Source organism: Lynx rufus, unplaced genomic scaffold, assembly GCF_022079265.1.
Source record: "Lynx rufus isolate CCGP_SWC_20201006 ecotype Redwood Valley unplaced genomic scaffold, mLynRuf1.p SCAF_1, whole genome shotgun sequence".
Classification (NCBI taxonomy): Eukaryota; Metazoa; Chordata; class Mammalia; order Carnivora; family Felidae; genus Lynx; species Lynx rufus.
In genome coordinates, this window is record NW_025814823.1 from 97861685 (window position 1) to 97873695 (window position 12011).

The following is a 12011-nucleotide window of genomic DNA, read 5'->3' on the forward strand; positions in this document are numbered from 1 at the left end:
AGATATTAGACTCATTTTGTCCCCCCTGAATTCCTTTCTCTTGCGGTTAAAAAAAATTCAAGGGTCTCAGATGAGTTTTACTTCCTGTGTCCCTTTTAAACTCTGTGCTTAGCTTCTTCGTTTTGTTTCTGTATGTTTCTGTACGTTTGTTTCAGTACGCTGGGAGCGGTCCCTTGGAGCCATCGTAAGACAGAAGAATCAACCCATGACCCCCGAGGGGGTGAAGGCTAATTGGAAGAAGATCTGTGACTTTGAGAACGGCACCAAGCCCCAGAGAATTCAAGGTAGAGGCCCAGATCCCTTCGCTCCTGGCTGGGGAGCCAGAGGCAACAAAGCATTCTCTTCTCTTAGGGACCTGTCTTCTGTTTTTAACTAGTGCGTGTTTTTTGCGCCAGGAGCTATTAGAACTCTTCAGATTTAAGATATGTATGTCAACCCCCACTGTCACTTTTTCTGTTTTGTTTTGTAATCCTGTGTTTTGGGTGTATGTCCGGGTGGGGGATAGTACAAGCTGTTCACCCTTCTGTGCTTCCTCCCTGATGGTTCGTTTCAGAGTCTTCTCTTACCTAACCAGTCACCGCTTACCTCACCTGGTTTTTCTCTGTTTCCCAAAAAGTTCACATAGGCCAGTTTTATTTAGGCTTAGCTCTTTTCTGTCTAATGAGTAGATTTTGTGTTGTTTTATCCCTTCATCTTTGCTGCTGTGTCTCACCCTTCTAAAATGCCCTTTCCTGGGGTGCCTGGGTGGTTTAGTCATTTAAGCGTCTGCTTCTTGATTTCAGCTCAGGTCATGATCTCACAGTTTTGTGAGTTCGAGCCCCACGTCAGCGAAGAGCTTGAGATTCTTCCCCTCTCTCTGCCCCTCCCCTGCTCTCACTGTCTCTATCTTTCTCAAAAATAAATGAGAAGAAACTTCAAAATGCCCCTTCCTGCCTTTATCACCTGTGCTGACCCGAGTACTTCTCTTAAAATCAAAACTCAAGCCCTGGATGTTCAACAAAACCTCCCCAGATATTTCAGGCTACATTGATTTCTCTCTTAGCTGGACTGTGACCACTTAGCATCTGCTCAGAGCTGCTTTTGTTTCGTAAATATGTGGTTTCTTAACTGCACAGTAAGGTCCTTTGGAGGCGGAGACTGTGTCTTGGAGGTACTTCTTTTGTGTTTGGTGCTCGTTTGGAGCCAAACTCAGAAAGGATTCAGCAAATGCTTACTCCCTGGAATTATCGAGCTGTCTATGATTTGCCATAGGAATAGACAACCAGCAAAAGGCACATTGTTTTTTTTCTAGTGTAACTCACATATGCATGTAGTATATGAAGTTTATTTTTACTTATTTACTTATTTTTTTAGTATATGGAGTTTAAACGACTCTTCTGGGAAAGATAATGATTCAGGGTTATTTTGTAGACAGATCTTTTTTTTTTTTTTTTTTCCTCTTAGTAATTTTATATTCAGTGTTTGGTAGGGGAATATATCTCAAAAAATGACTATTCTTGTTTTTTTTTCCTCCTTAATGACACTTTCCTGCCTGCTGGTACCCTCATTGAAATTTTCATTACGCTCTTTCTCAACCAGATGATAGCACGATTGTAATGTCATTAATGGTAGCATTTCCTGTATTCCATATTTTTCTGTTTGTGATGAATTTAGCCTGTGAATGAGTCACCCATCATTGAAAATGAATGAAAGGAAAAAGAAAGAAGTACATTAAAAACTTTCCTCTGATGTCCAAGTTCCACTGTATTGCCTTAAAAGTATTCTAAAGAAAAAGCTAAATGAATTACGTAATTCTAAATGAAAATATACCTCTGAGTGTTAGAAGTAGAGTTAGAAGAAACATGTTACATTTTTCTGTAGAACTGATCATGGCTTACAGATAATGGAACTAAATCCCAGAAAAGTGCTGTAACTGGCCCAAGCTTTCTCAGTGTTTGAGCCACATTAACTCAGGTTGCCTGTGTCTCTGTGTGTCCTTTCAGCCCGTAGCAAGGTAACTTTCAGTTAAAAGCCTCCTTCTGGCAACATTCTTAGTGGGGCGGTGAGGGGAGGATTCGGAGGCAAGAAGCTGGCTGATATCCCTGGTCACACCACAGTTTGTGATTTGCTTATAGATTGTGTCCAAGGTTAGAAAGAGGCCTGTACCTGTCAGGTTTGTTAGGTCTCAGAGTCCTTGGAATCTTTTGGCATATGTGGCAGCCCCATGAGTCTCCTTTATTAACCTTTTAGACCCCAGAACAGTAGCTTCTGAACCCTGTCTGAAGTCTCTGTTCGTAATGATGGTTTTCTCTGGACGAATTTTTAGTACCGACTTCAGAGCTATCACTTGAGACGTGGGTGGCGGGTTCGGAGGATAATCTTGGCATTGTTCCATCCTGGAGGAGGGGTGATGATGGCGAGAAAGGGAAATTTGTTTTTCCTTCACCAAAAATTGCATGTCTCTGGACAAGGGTCCCACTTTACAGAGCTGTAAAATTGATCAAAGACATTGCAAAGCTCAGTGCCTCTTTGGAATCAAAACCCAGGAAGAGTATGTTGGACAATGGCTTGTTTTCCATTGACAACACCCAGTGACCTTTGGTCTATTTCGGAGTCTTTCACAGCTTCTTCCTTTAATAGTCCTACCTCATACATTCAGTTCATGAGTGCCTATGAAGGTCCTGTGGCAGGCTTACTCACTGTTAGAGGAATGATAATCGAGCACGTTGTCACTTTTCTTAGTCATGTCTTGTAACAGAAGCATCCTTGTTGTTATTACTGTTTAGAATCAGTTGGCAGTATAATTGGAGTTATAAGTAAAATCGATTCAGATGGAGGAGTTTCGACAAATCATACGAGTCACGCAGCATCGACAGCACCATCAGGATTTGTAAGTTGGGGAGAAAAGCCTAAAAGCTGTGCCTTTTCTTGAGATCCTCTCTTTTCTTTCTTTTTTTTTTTCTCCTTTTTCTCTTTTCTCTCATACAAAAATGTTATTTTCCAAGCTATTAGTCCATTGTTAAATAGGAAAGATAAGTGACAAGACTTTTCTTAAAATATGTACTAAATATTTATAGAATTTGAATGAACATGAGGCTAAGATGTAGCCTTATGTAACTTTTACTTTCTTTTCTTCAGTATAATTACACAAGTGTCTTTTTTTTTTTTTTTTGGTAGTATTGTTGATAATTCTACTGTAGTTACTGTTTTTTCTAACTTTTTAGAAAAGGATATCTATGTAAGTGCCTCTTTTGAGTCATTTTTTTTTTTTAGGGAAAGCATTGATAGATTGTATTTTGGAACTATTTCAACATCGCTGCAAATAAAGGACCTCCGACTGTGTAGAAATTCTGATGGAATAGTGGTCATAGCTCATGTGAAGTTTGCTGATTTACTGTCGCCTTTAAACAAAAAAATGTAGTGCATAAATAGTGAGAAATAAATCATTTGATGCATTCGGTTTTGGTGTTTTGTGACTCAGGGCAGATAGAGTGATAATGTTAACAATCTAATTTTAACCCTGAGAATATGATTGGGTTATAAATATGACTTTATCCTAGAATAGGGGTTGGCAAACTTTTCCGGGAAAGGGCCAGATAGTAGATGTTTTAGGCTTTGTGGATCACCTACCCTTCCTGGTCACATGTTCTTCCTGTTTTTCTTTTTTTTAAACCACTCTTTAAGAATGTAAAAACCATTCTTAACTCTCAGCCCTTGTTTGTGGACTCCTGTTTTGGAATAAAAGTGATTGACAATCGGACATCATTGCTTTTTAGCCCAGTATCAACTTCACACATTAGCAAGATATATCATCACTAAGTAGAAAAATACAATATCCAGTTTGATGAGGGACATTCCCAGCCAGGAACTTAAGGTAAAATCTCATTTTAACTAAAACCATTCTGAGGCCATCTAATTTACAAGCATTAAGCAGCGTTTTGCTCTTTTTACATTTAATTTTATACAGTAGCTCCTGTAGGGCGATTCACTATCGCTATTTATGACCTATTCATTATTATTATTTTTTTGTATGTTTGAGTTTTTAATAGTTGCTGAATTAATAGGGCTTCTCACCATCAGAGATAGGAAATTTGAAAATGAGACATACTGTTAGTAAGAAGCAAATTATAAAAAAAGTTCTTATCTGTAAATGAAGTCCTTTCCCACACACTTTCTAATTGGTTTCTATTAAAATAAAATCTAATGAAACAATTACGACACTCCATGAAATTCACCAACATGACATTCTATTCACCTGTCTTCAAAAGCAAAAACCAGGTATGTAAGCAGTTAATAGTTTTGAAAAAGTTAAAATGTTAAGGATTTGACAAAAATATCATTGAAAAAACACTTTCGTATACCTGTCTCATAGGCTGGAGCCATTGGCTATAAATTCCCTCCATTTTCTTCTGCTTACACGGAGCTGGAAACTATTATGTATGCCCTTGGCGTGGGAGCATCGGTGAAGGAGCCAAAAGATATGAAATTTATATACGAAGGAAGCTCTGACTTCTCCTGTTTGCCTACATTTGGAGTTATCATAGCTCAGAGACCTTTAGTACGTGGAGGGTTAGGAGAGGTTCCTGAGCTTCCGGTCAGCTTGGAAAAGGTAAGAGTAATAAGAAACCTTTACTTTGCTTTTCTTTGGTTTCTTCAAATATGATTGATAAATGTCACATTGTTTGCGGGCACATGTATTAATAAAATAGTTTGTCATGGTTGGTTCAGGAATAAAGATTTAGCATATCTTTGAGTTTCCTTTCTGAGCATATAAGAGAAGAGACTTAGTTGAAAGGACAAGCAGAAAGAAGAAAACAGCAATTAGGTCCAGTCCTACGACCCTGACATAATGTTCTCAATCCTCTCTCTGCCATTTGCTTACTGTTTGACCAAGGGTACAGAACTTTCTGAAGCTTTGGTTTCCTTATCTATAAAATGGATGTGATAACTCTTGCTTGATGATAGTGGTGAGGGAGCAAGCCAGGTAATGATCTGGGAAGAGTATTTGAGCCAGAGAGAACAAGTGTAAAAGGCCCTGAGGCAGATGCATAATTGGCTTGTTTTTGGAGCAGCAAGGGGGCCAGTCTGTTACAGGATGAATGGGGGGGGGGCGGTGGTAGGAGAAGAGGGCCTTGTAGTCATTATAAGGATTTTAGCTTATGCTCTGATTAACTAACATGGGAGATAGTCTGTAGTGCTTTGAACTAAGGAGTGATATGATCTAGCTGTGTTCACTCACAGGCTCATTTTTGCTACTGTGTGGAGAATAGATTATATGGGGGCCAAGCCGAAGCAGGCAAACCAGTTAAGAGTCTCTTATAGTAATTTAAACAAAAGGCTGGATGTGAGTCGAAGGAAAGAGGAGTCAAAGATGAAGTTTTTTGTAACTGGGATGAAATATATGCATGTATGTCTCTATCCATGATTTATAATTAACTATATACAATATATTTAGTATATATAGTAGTTATATAGAACATATATATAACAAGATAGATGTATACAGTTACCTTAAGGTGGGGATGGTCAGGGGTTGGTTTTGGAAAAACCTGAGATTCTCTTATACAATCCAGTAGAGATGTAAAACGGGCAGTTGAATATGTGAGTCGTGAGTTTGGGGGGTAGCGGTCTTGCTGGGGTTCTTAGACTTGAAGTGATATTTGAAGACCCAAGACTAGATGAAATCACATAGCGTAATGTGTGAGCGTAGGTAGAGAAGAGCCTGAGCTCGGGGACCGGACCCTACAAGTGTTGAAAGGTTGAAGACATGAGGAAGAATCAGCAAGGGAGACCGAGAAGGAATGGCTGGCAAGGTATGAGCTCTGAGGAATAGCGGGAGAATGTGGTATCTGAGAAGCAAAATGGACAAGTCGTTTCAAGAAGGAAGGTGTGAACAACTGTGAGAAAGCTTTTGAGGTGGGGCATGTTTCATTTCTTGGAGTCAAGGTTCAGGTCATGCGTCCAGGGATAGCTGTTGAATCCTAGAGCTGTGAGCCAATTTCTCTGGCTTTGGTGATTGGAGGACCCATTTACTGGAGGAGCGATTCGCCCATTGCTGCTCTGAATCTGTGAGAACTTATTTTATCTGAGTATCTGATGAGTTGGGAGGGAGGCAAGAGATATGGACCAGGCAGTTTGTTGTTTTAGTCACTGCCCCATGGTATTTGCTGCATACAGTTCTGTTTGAATAATTGAAATGCAAACAGTTAAAGCAAATGTTTCAGAATTCTGCACTGTACTCCTTCAGAGTCAGGAGGAGTTGGAAAAATCACGAATGGTGTTCAGAATCTGTGGCCAGAAATAATAGCCCTCTTGAATTGAAATCCCTGTCTTCCCACCTTGAGTGTCCAGGCCATTTGATACGGTGGGCCATCCTCCATTTGTCTCATTTGTTCTTCTTCTGGGTTCGGAGGAAGACAGAATTAAAGGTGTCCCATGGCAGTGGGGTGTGGTCATTTGAGTATATGGGTCAGATTTTGTTTTTTCTGTCCTATTATTTTCCTACATATACTGGTGTATTCTTGCTTCCATACATTGAGGTTAAGTGTCTCTCGAGTTACACAATGTCCTTAGTATCTACTGATAGTTAATTTATAAGATGCATCTATGTCTATTTTTGTATCTATAGATAATTTGTAAGATATCACACTAAGGAAATACGGACAATGATAGTGCTTTGAACATGGTTGTAATTACTTTGAACATGGTTGTAATACTCTCTTGTGTTTTAGTTGAGTTGTTTGTATTTGGTACATGTGATTTGAAATTCATTTAAAACTTTTATTTTATTTTATTTTATTTTATTTTATTTTATTTTATTTTATTTTATTTTGTTTTTAAATATTTTATGTATTTTTGAGAGAGAGAGAGACATAGCAAGAGCAGGGGAGGAGGGGCAGAGAGAGAGGGAGACACAGAATCCGAACCAGACTCCAGGCTCCGAGCTGTCGGCACAGAGCCCGACACGGGGCCTGAACCCACAAATCATGAGATCATGACCTGAGCTGAAGTCGGAGGCTTAACCAACTGAGTCACCCAGGAACCCCAACTTTTTTTTTTAATTTTAGAGAGAGAACGTGTGTGAGTGAGGGAGAGGGGTGGAGAGAGAGAGAGAGAGAATCTTAAATCCTAAGAAGGTTCCATGCTCAGCACAGAGCCCAATGCAGGGCTCCATCCTATGACCCTGGGATCATGATCTGAGCCAAAATCAAGAGTTGGGATGCTCAACTGACTGAACCACCTAGGCACCTCCAATTTATCCATTTTTATTCAACAGATATATATTAATTACCCTTTATGTTCCAGGCACAGTGAGAAGCCCTGGAAATATAGCCTAGTTTAGTGTTTGCATCAGTAAGTAATCCATAATTACCAGTCAGTAAGCATTTATGAATGTCAAGAAAGAACACACAGATACCTTTTCTGCTCCAAAAGATCTAACAGTCTTTAGATTGGGAGGCTGATTATTTCTGAATATGATTGATTATGATTATGATTAAGAAGTAGAAGCCAAACTGAGACAGATAATTTGGGGGGAGTACTGATGTGAGCAAGCGGCCAGTGAAATATCACTCGTGATTAGCCATATTCATAGCAGAGCTTGTGGAACAGGAAAGTCGGCCAATAAAATTTTGTTTACCCTAACATAGGTTCTCCATGGGGAGCAGTACTTGGAGTTGTATAAACCACTTCCCAGATCAGGTGAGTTCCTGATACGTGGATTCCTTAATTGTACCCTGATTTTATTTCCTGACTAACCTTCCAAACTGTGTCATTGTGTTAAACTGGCACAGAGTGACTTTATTTTTTTTTTTTTTAATTTTTTTTTTTTAACGTTTATTTATTTTTGAGACAGAGAGAGACAGAGCATGAACAAGGGAGGGTCAGAGAGAGAGGGAGACACAGAATCTGAAACAGGCTTCAAGCTCTGAGCAGTCAGCACAGAGCCCGACGCGGGGCCCGAACTCACGGACCGCGAGATCGTGGCCTGAGCCGAAGTCGGACGCTTAACCGACTGAGCCACCCAGGCGCCCCTAGAGTGACTTTAAATAAGTCATATCGCAAGGCGTGGATATGCATTAGAATAGATTGATGTGAAGCAGGACCTATTTTGGTGACCTTAAGCTTTGTCCTTGAATAGTCTTGTTTATTAAATTATCTCGAAATACTAACAGTGTATTTCTAATGATACAGGTGTCATTAGCAACTGAAAAAGCATCTCTGTTGTATACATGTGTTCCAAACTTAGTAATTGTATATAGGCAGCTATGATTCCTATGAATAATGGTTTTTGATTCTTTTCTCAGGTATTTATGTTGGTAGCAATTTTCATAAAGGCAAGCGCATTAAAAGATAGAGGATTTGTTGTAATTAACTATTCCTGTTTTCTTTTAGAGTAAGTAAAATCAGGTCTGCCTTAATAATGAATTTTCTTCTTCTCAGGAGTATCCTACTTGTTCAGTAAAGCTGCTTTTCTTATTCTTCGACTATAGTTTGATAGATTTGTTTCAGTGCTCTAATGTCAGCATATTGTCTAATTAAATACCACATAAGGTGGTAAAATAACAAACAAAGGGCTTATTTATCATTTCGCCTTATGTAGCATGCAGGTCAGCAAGAAGCTAGAATCCTCCTTTCATGTTTTTCCAAAGCTTTTTATTTTACCAAAAAAATGTATGAGATTCTCACTGTTTGAATTTGAATAGCCTTATTTCAGTGTTATAGCAGAAGTTTTCACACAACCGTTTTTATCTGAGCTGATGTGTGGTGACTGCCTTCATCAGACGTCCGCTGCTTACCTGCCATGGAGAAGGCAGAGTTTTCAGTTTTAGATACATTTTCTAACCTGGCTACCTACTGAAACAGCCTGTTACTACGTTAAGTTACCTGTTATTTTAAATGAAATACGGTGTCTGGATCCCCACCGTGGAGGTTTTGTGTGCACGCGTGCATCGTGTGTGGGCATGTGGCGGTGGCACTGGTGGCCAGGGCAGAGGCCAGGAGGCTCCCTCTGTCTGGCATGTGCCAGTCACTCTACCGTGGGCTCCCTTGGGAACCATTGTTATAAGGAAAGTACGAATGTGTAAGGTAGATTTTTGCCTTTAGGGATTTTATTTATTTATTTATTTTTAAAAATTTTTTTTTTTTCAACGTTTATTTATTTTTGGGACAGAGAGAGACAGAGCATGAACGGGGGAGGGGCAGAGAGAGAGGGAGACACAGAATCGGAAACAGGCTCCAGGCTCTGAGCCATCCGCCCAGAGCCTGACGCGGGGCTCGAACTCACGGACCGCGAGATTGTGACCTGGCTGAAGTCGGACGCTTACCCGACTGCGCCACCCAGGCGCCCCTCCTTTAGGGATTTTAAATATCAAGAGAAAGACACAGGCATATACTCCAAAATGATTACACCTGGAAAGTGATATGAATAGGAAGGTGTGGCAAATATTTTTCTTAATTTCGTGTACCTCCTTAGCGTCAAGTTACGTTTCTCATGAACTATTTTTCTTCAGTAGCTTCTGCGCATTTTCTTTAAGTACTTTTAAAGCTACCTCTCTAATGCCTCTCTAATATGAATATTCAAAATTCGAGATACTTGTGGTTTGGAACCTCTTTAAACTACAGAAAGCTAAGGTACGGCTACTATTTATAATCTTCCTGTGAAACCCAGCAGGTGATGAGACTCAGGACCACAAGCATCAGGAGACTGATGTCAGTGTCTATGTCTCTCTCACTGGATTTGTCAGCTTCATTGGTACTGTCAGAGGCCGTGTGACTCCTCCTGGGGATAAAAAAAAGAAGCATTATATGAAGGACAAGAAACCTATCAGCAGCCCTTTGTGTCCATTGTGAACTAGACCATGGTCTAGTTCAGGCTATGCTGGTCTCCAGATTTTCTGGGTATTAGAAGTTTGATCTTTATTGTGTTTCTACTTGATGTTTCAAATGTAGTGACTAAGGTATTCTCTTTCCTTTTAATGTTGAATGATTTAACAATACCTTGAAAACTATATCAAAGCATAGCTTTTAGTTTTGCTGAACTTACAGTGGAGATTTTGTTAAATTCTCTCATATCTTAATATAATGATCTTACGGTCTTTTTAAAAACAGATGATTGATTGATTTCGCCGTTCATTTCAGGAAACTTAAAATGTGAAGCTGTTATTGCCGATGTCCTAGATAAAGGATCTGGTTTAGTAATTCTTATGGATGGTAAGTCACTTTTAATTCTTACAATAATATTGTTAGATTGACAGGCCTCGTGTGTGTCATGTGGTGCTTCACCATAGAAACTGATCGGTACGTTCACATTCATCTTCCAGTTTTCGAGAAACCAAGATAACGATCAGCGTTCTAAAAATTTTATAAGCTCTCAGGAAATAAGCGAGGATGAGGCAAAGGAGCAGGTTAGGGTAGCGGTGGGAAGAGTGGGGCATTTCAGGGGATTTGAGACCACGTGACCAGGGCACAGAGGTGCAAACTGTGGCTGGTACAGAGAACGTAGTGGCGGACTGGAGTTTGGACTTGGCAGGAAGGAACACATCGACAACCATCACTGGATAATTAGTATTGTAGATACTCTTGTCTTTGTTCGCTCTTTGGAACTCTTTGGGACGTATTTGGCTCTCAATCATTTTCATGAATGGTGGTTAAGTTCCTAATGTTGTGCATTCAAGCCTCTTGAACTCAAATGTGGTTTAAACACCACAGCCATATTTTATTTGCAGTGGGAAAAAAAAGGTTATAGTAGTTTAGTAAAGGTTGACATACTAGTAATTAAACATCAGCTCAAGATACATTGCTTAAAATTTATTTATTCTGAAGTTTAAGAAGAAATAGATATTGAGGCACCTAGGTGCTCAGTTGGTTAAGCATCTGTTTGACTCTTGATTTCAGCTCAGGTCATGATCTCATGGTTTGTGAGATCGAGCACCACATTAGGCTCTGTGCTGACAACAGAGTCTGCTTGGTTCTCTCTTTGCCTCTCCCTCTGCCCCTCCCCTGCTCATACTCTCTCTCTCTCTCTCTCTCTCTCTCTCTCTCTCTCTCAAAATAAATAAATAAACTTAAAAAAATTAAAAAAAAAGAAGAAATAGATCTTTGTTGTCAAAAATTTTGGAAATAAATTCGAGTGGGAAATATGATATTGTCTGATAGTTGGAATATAGGCTTCATCATCTTTGTCCTAAATACATGGAAGGTCATACTGTATATGCTGTGTAGGAACTTGCCTTGTTTTTACTACATAATATGTTGAGAACATTTTTGATGCTCTTAAATATTCTCCTACTACATTATTTCTGTCAGCTCATAGTATTTCATAGTATGTCTGTTTTTTTCCTCTTCCTGTCATTCTTGTCTTCCTCTTCTTCCTTCTCCCCTTTCTGTTTTAGATTTTTATTTTTTTATTTAAAAAAAATTTTTTTAATGTTTATTTATTTTAGAGACAGAGAGAGCACAAGTGGGGTCAGGGCAGAGAGAGAGGGAGACAGAATCTGAAACAGGCTCCAGGCTCTGAGTTGTCAGCACAGAGCCCGACAAAGGATTCAAACCCATGAACCATGGGGTCATGATCTCATGACCTAAGCTGAAATTGGACACTCAACTGATTGAGCCACCCAGATGCCCCATGTTTTAGATTTTTGTGTTTGTTTGTCATTCCAGAAGTTGGCCAACATTTGGCTGCAACTATCCTAGTTTTCTTTTTTCTTTTTTTTATTATTATTTTTAAAGTTTATTTTGAGAGAGAGAGAGAGAGAGAGAATCAGAGTTGGGGGAAGGGCAGAGAGAGATCGAGAGAGATTGAGAGAGAGAGAGAGAGAGAGAGAGAGAATCCCAAGCAGGATCCACGTTGTCAGTGCAGAGCCTGACATGGGGCTCAATCCCACAAACTGTGAGATCATGACCCAAGCCAAAATTTAGAGTCAGGCGCTTAACCAACTGAGCTACCCAGGCACCCCTCTCCCAGTTTTCTTTTACTCTTCTCCCTGAGCTACCAGACATGTGACATACCTCAGAACAAAGTTTCTGCA

At 39.7% G+C, this 12011-nt stretch overlaps 1 protein-coding gene across 2 annotated transcripts in view; it reads left to right on the forward strand.

Moving 5' to 3' along the window:
- HSD17B4 (hydroxysteroid 17-beta dehydrogenase 4) overlaps positions 1–12011 on the forward strand; it is an 88047-nt gene that overhangs the window by 34898 nt on the left and 41138 nt on the right. For both annotated transcript variants that reach the window (XM_047083778.1, XM_047083786.1), the window contains exons 11-15: positions 156–284; positions 2766–2869; positions 4352–4588; positions 7629–7680; positions 10120–10191. In XM_047083778.1, the coding sequence (XP_046939734.1) occupies positions 156–284; positions 2766–2869; positions 4352–4588; positions 7629–7680; positions 10120–10191 (594 nt within the window). The remainder of the gene's footprint in view (positions 1–155; positions 285–2765; positions 2870–4351; positions 4589–7628; positions 7681–10119; positions 10192–12011) is intronic.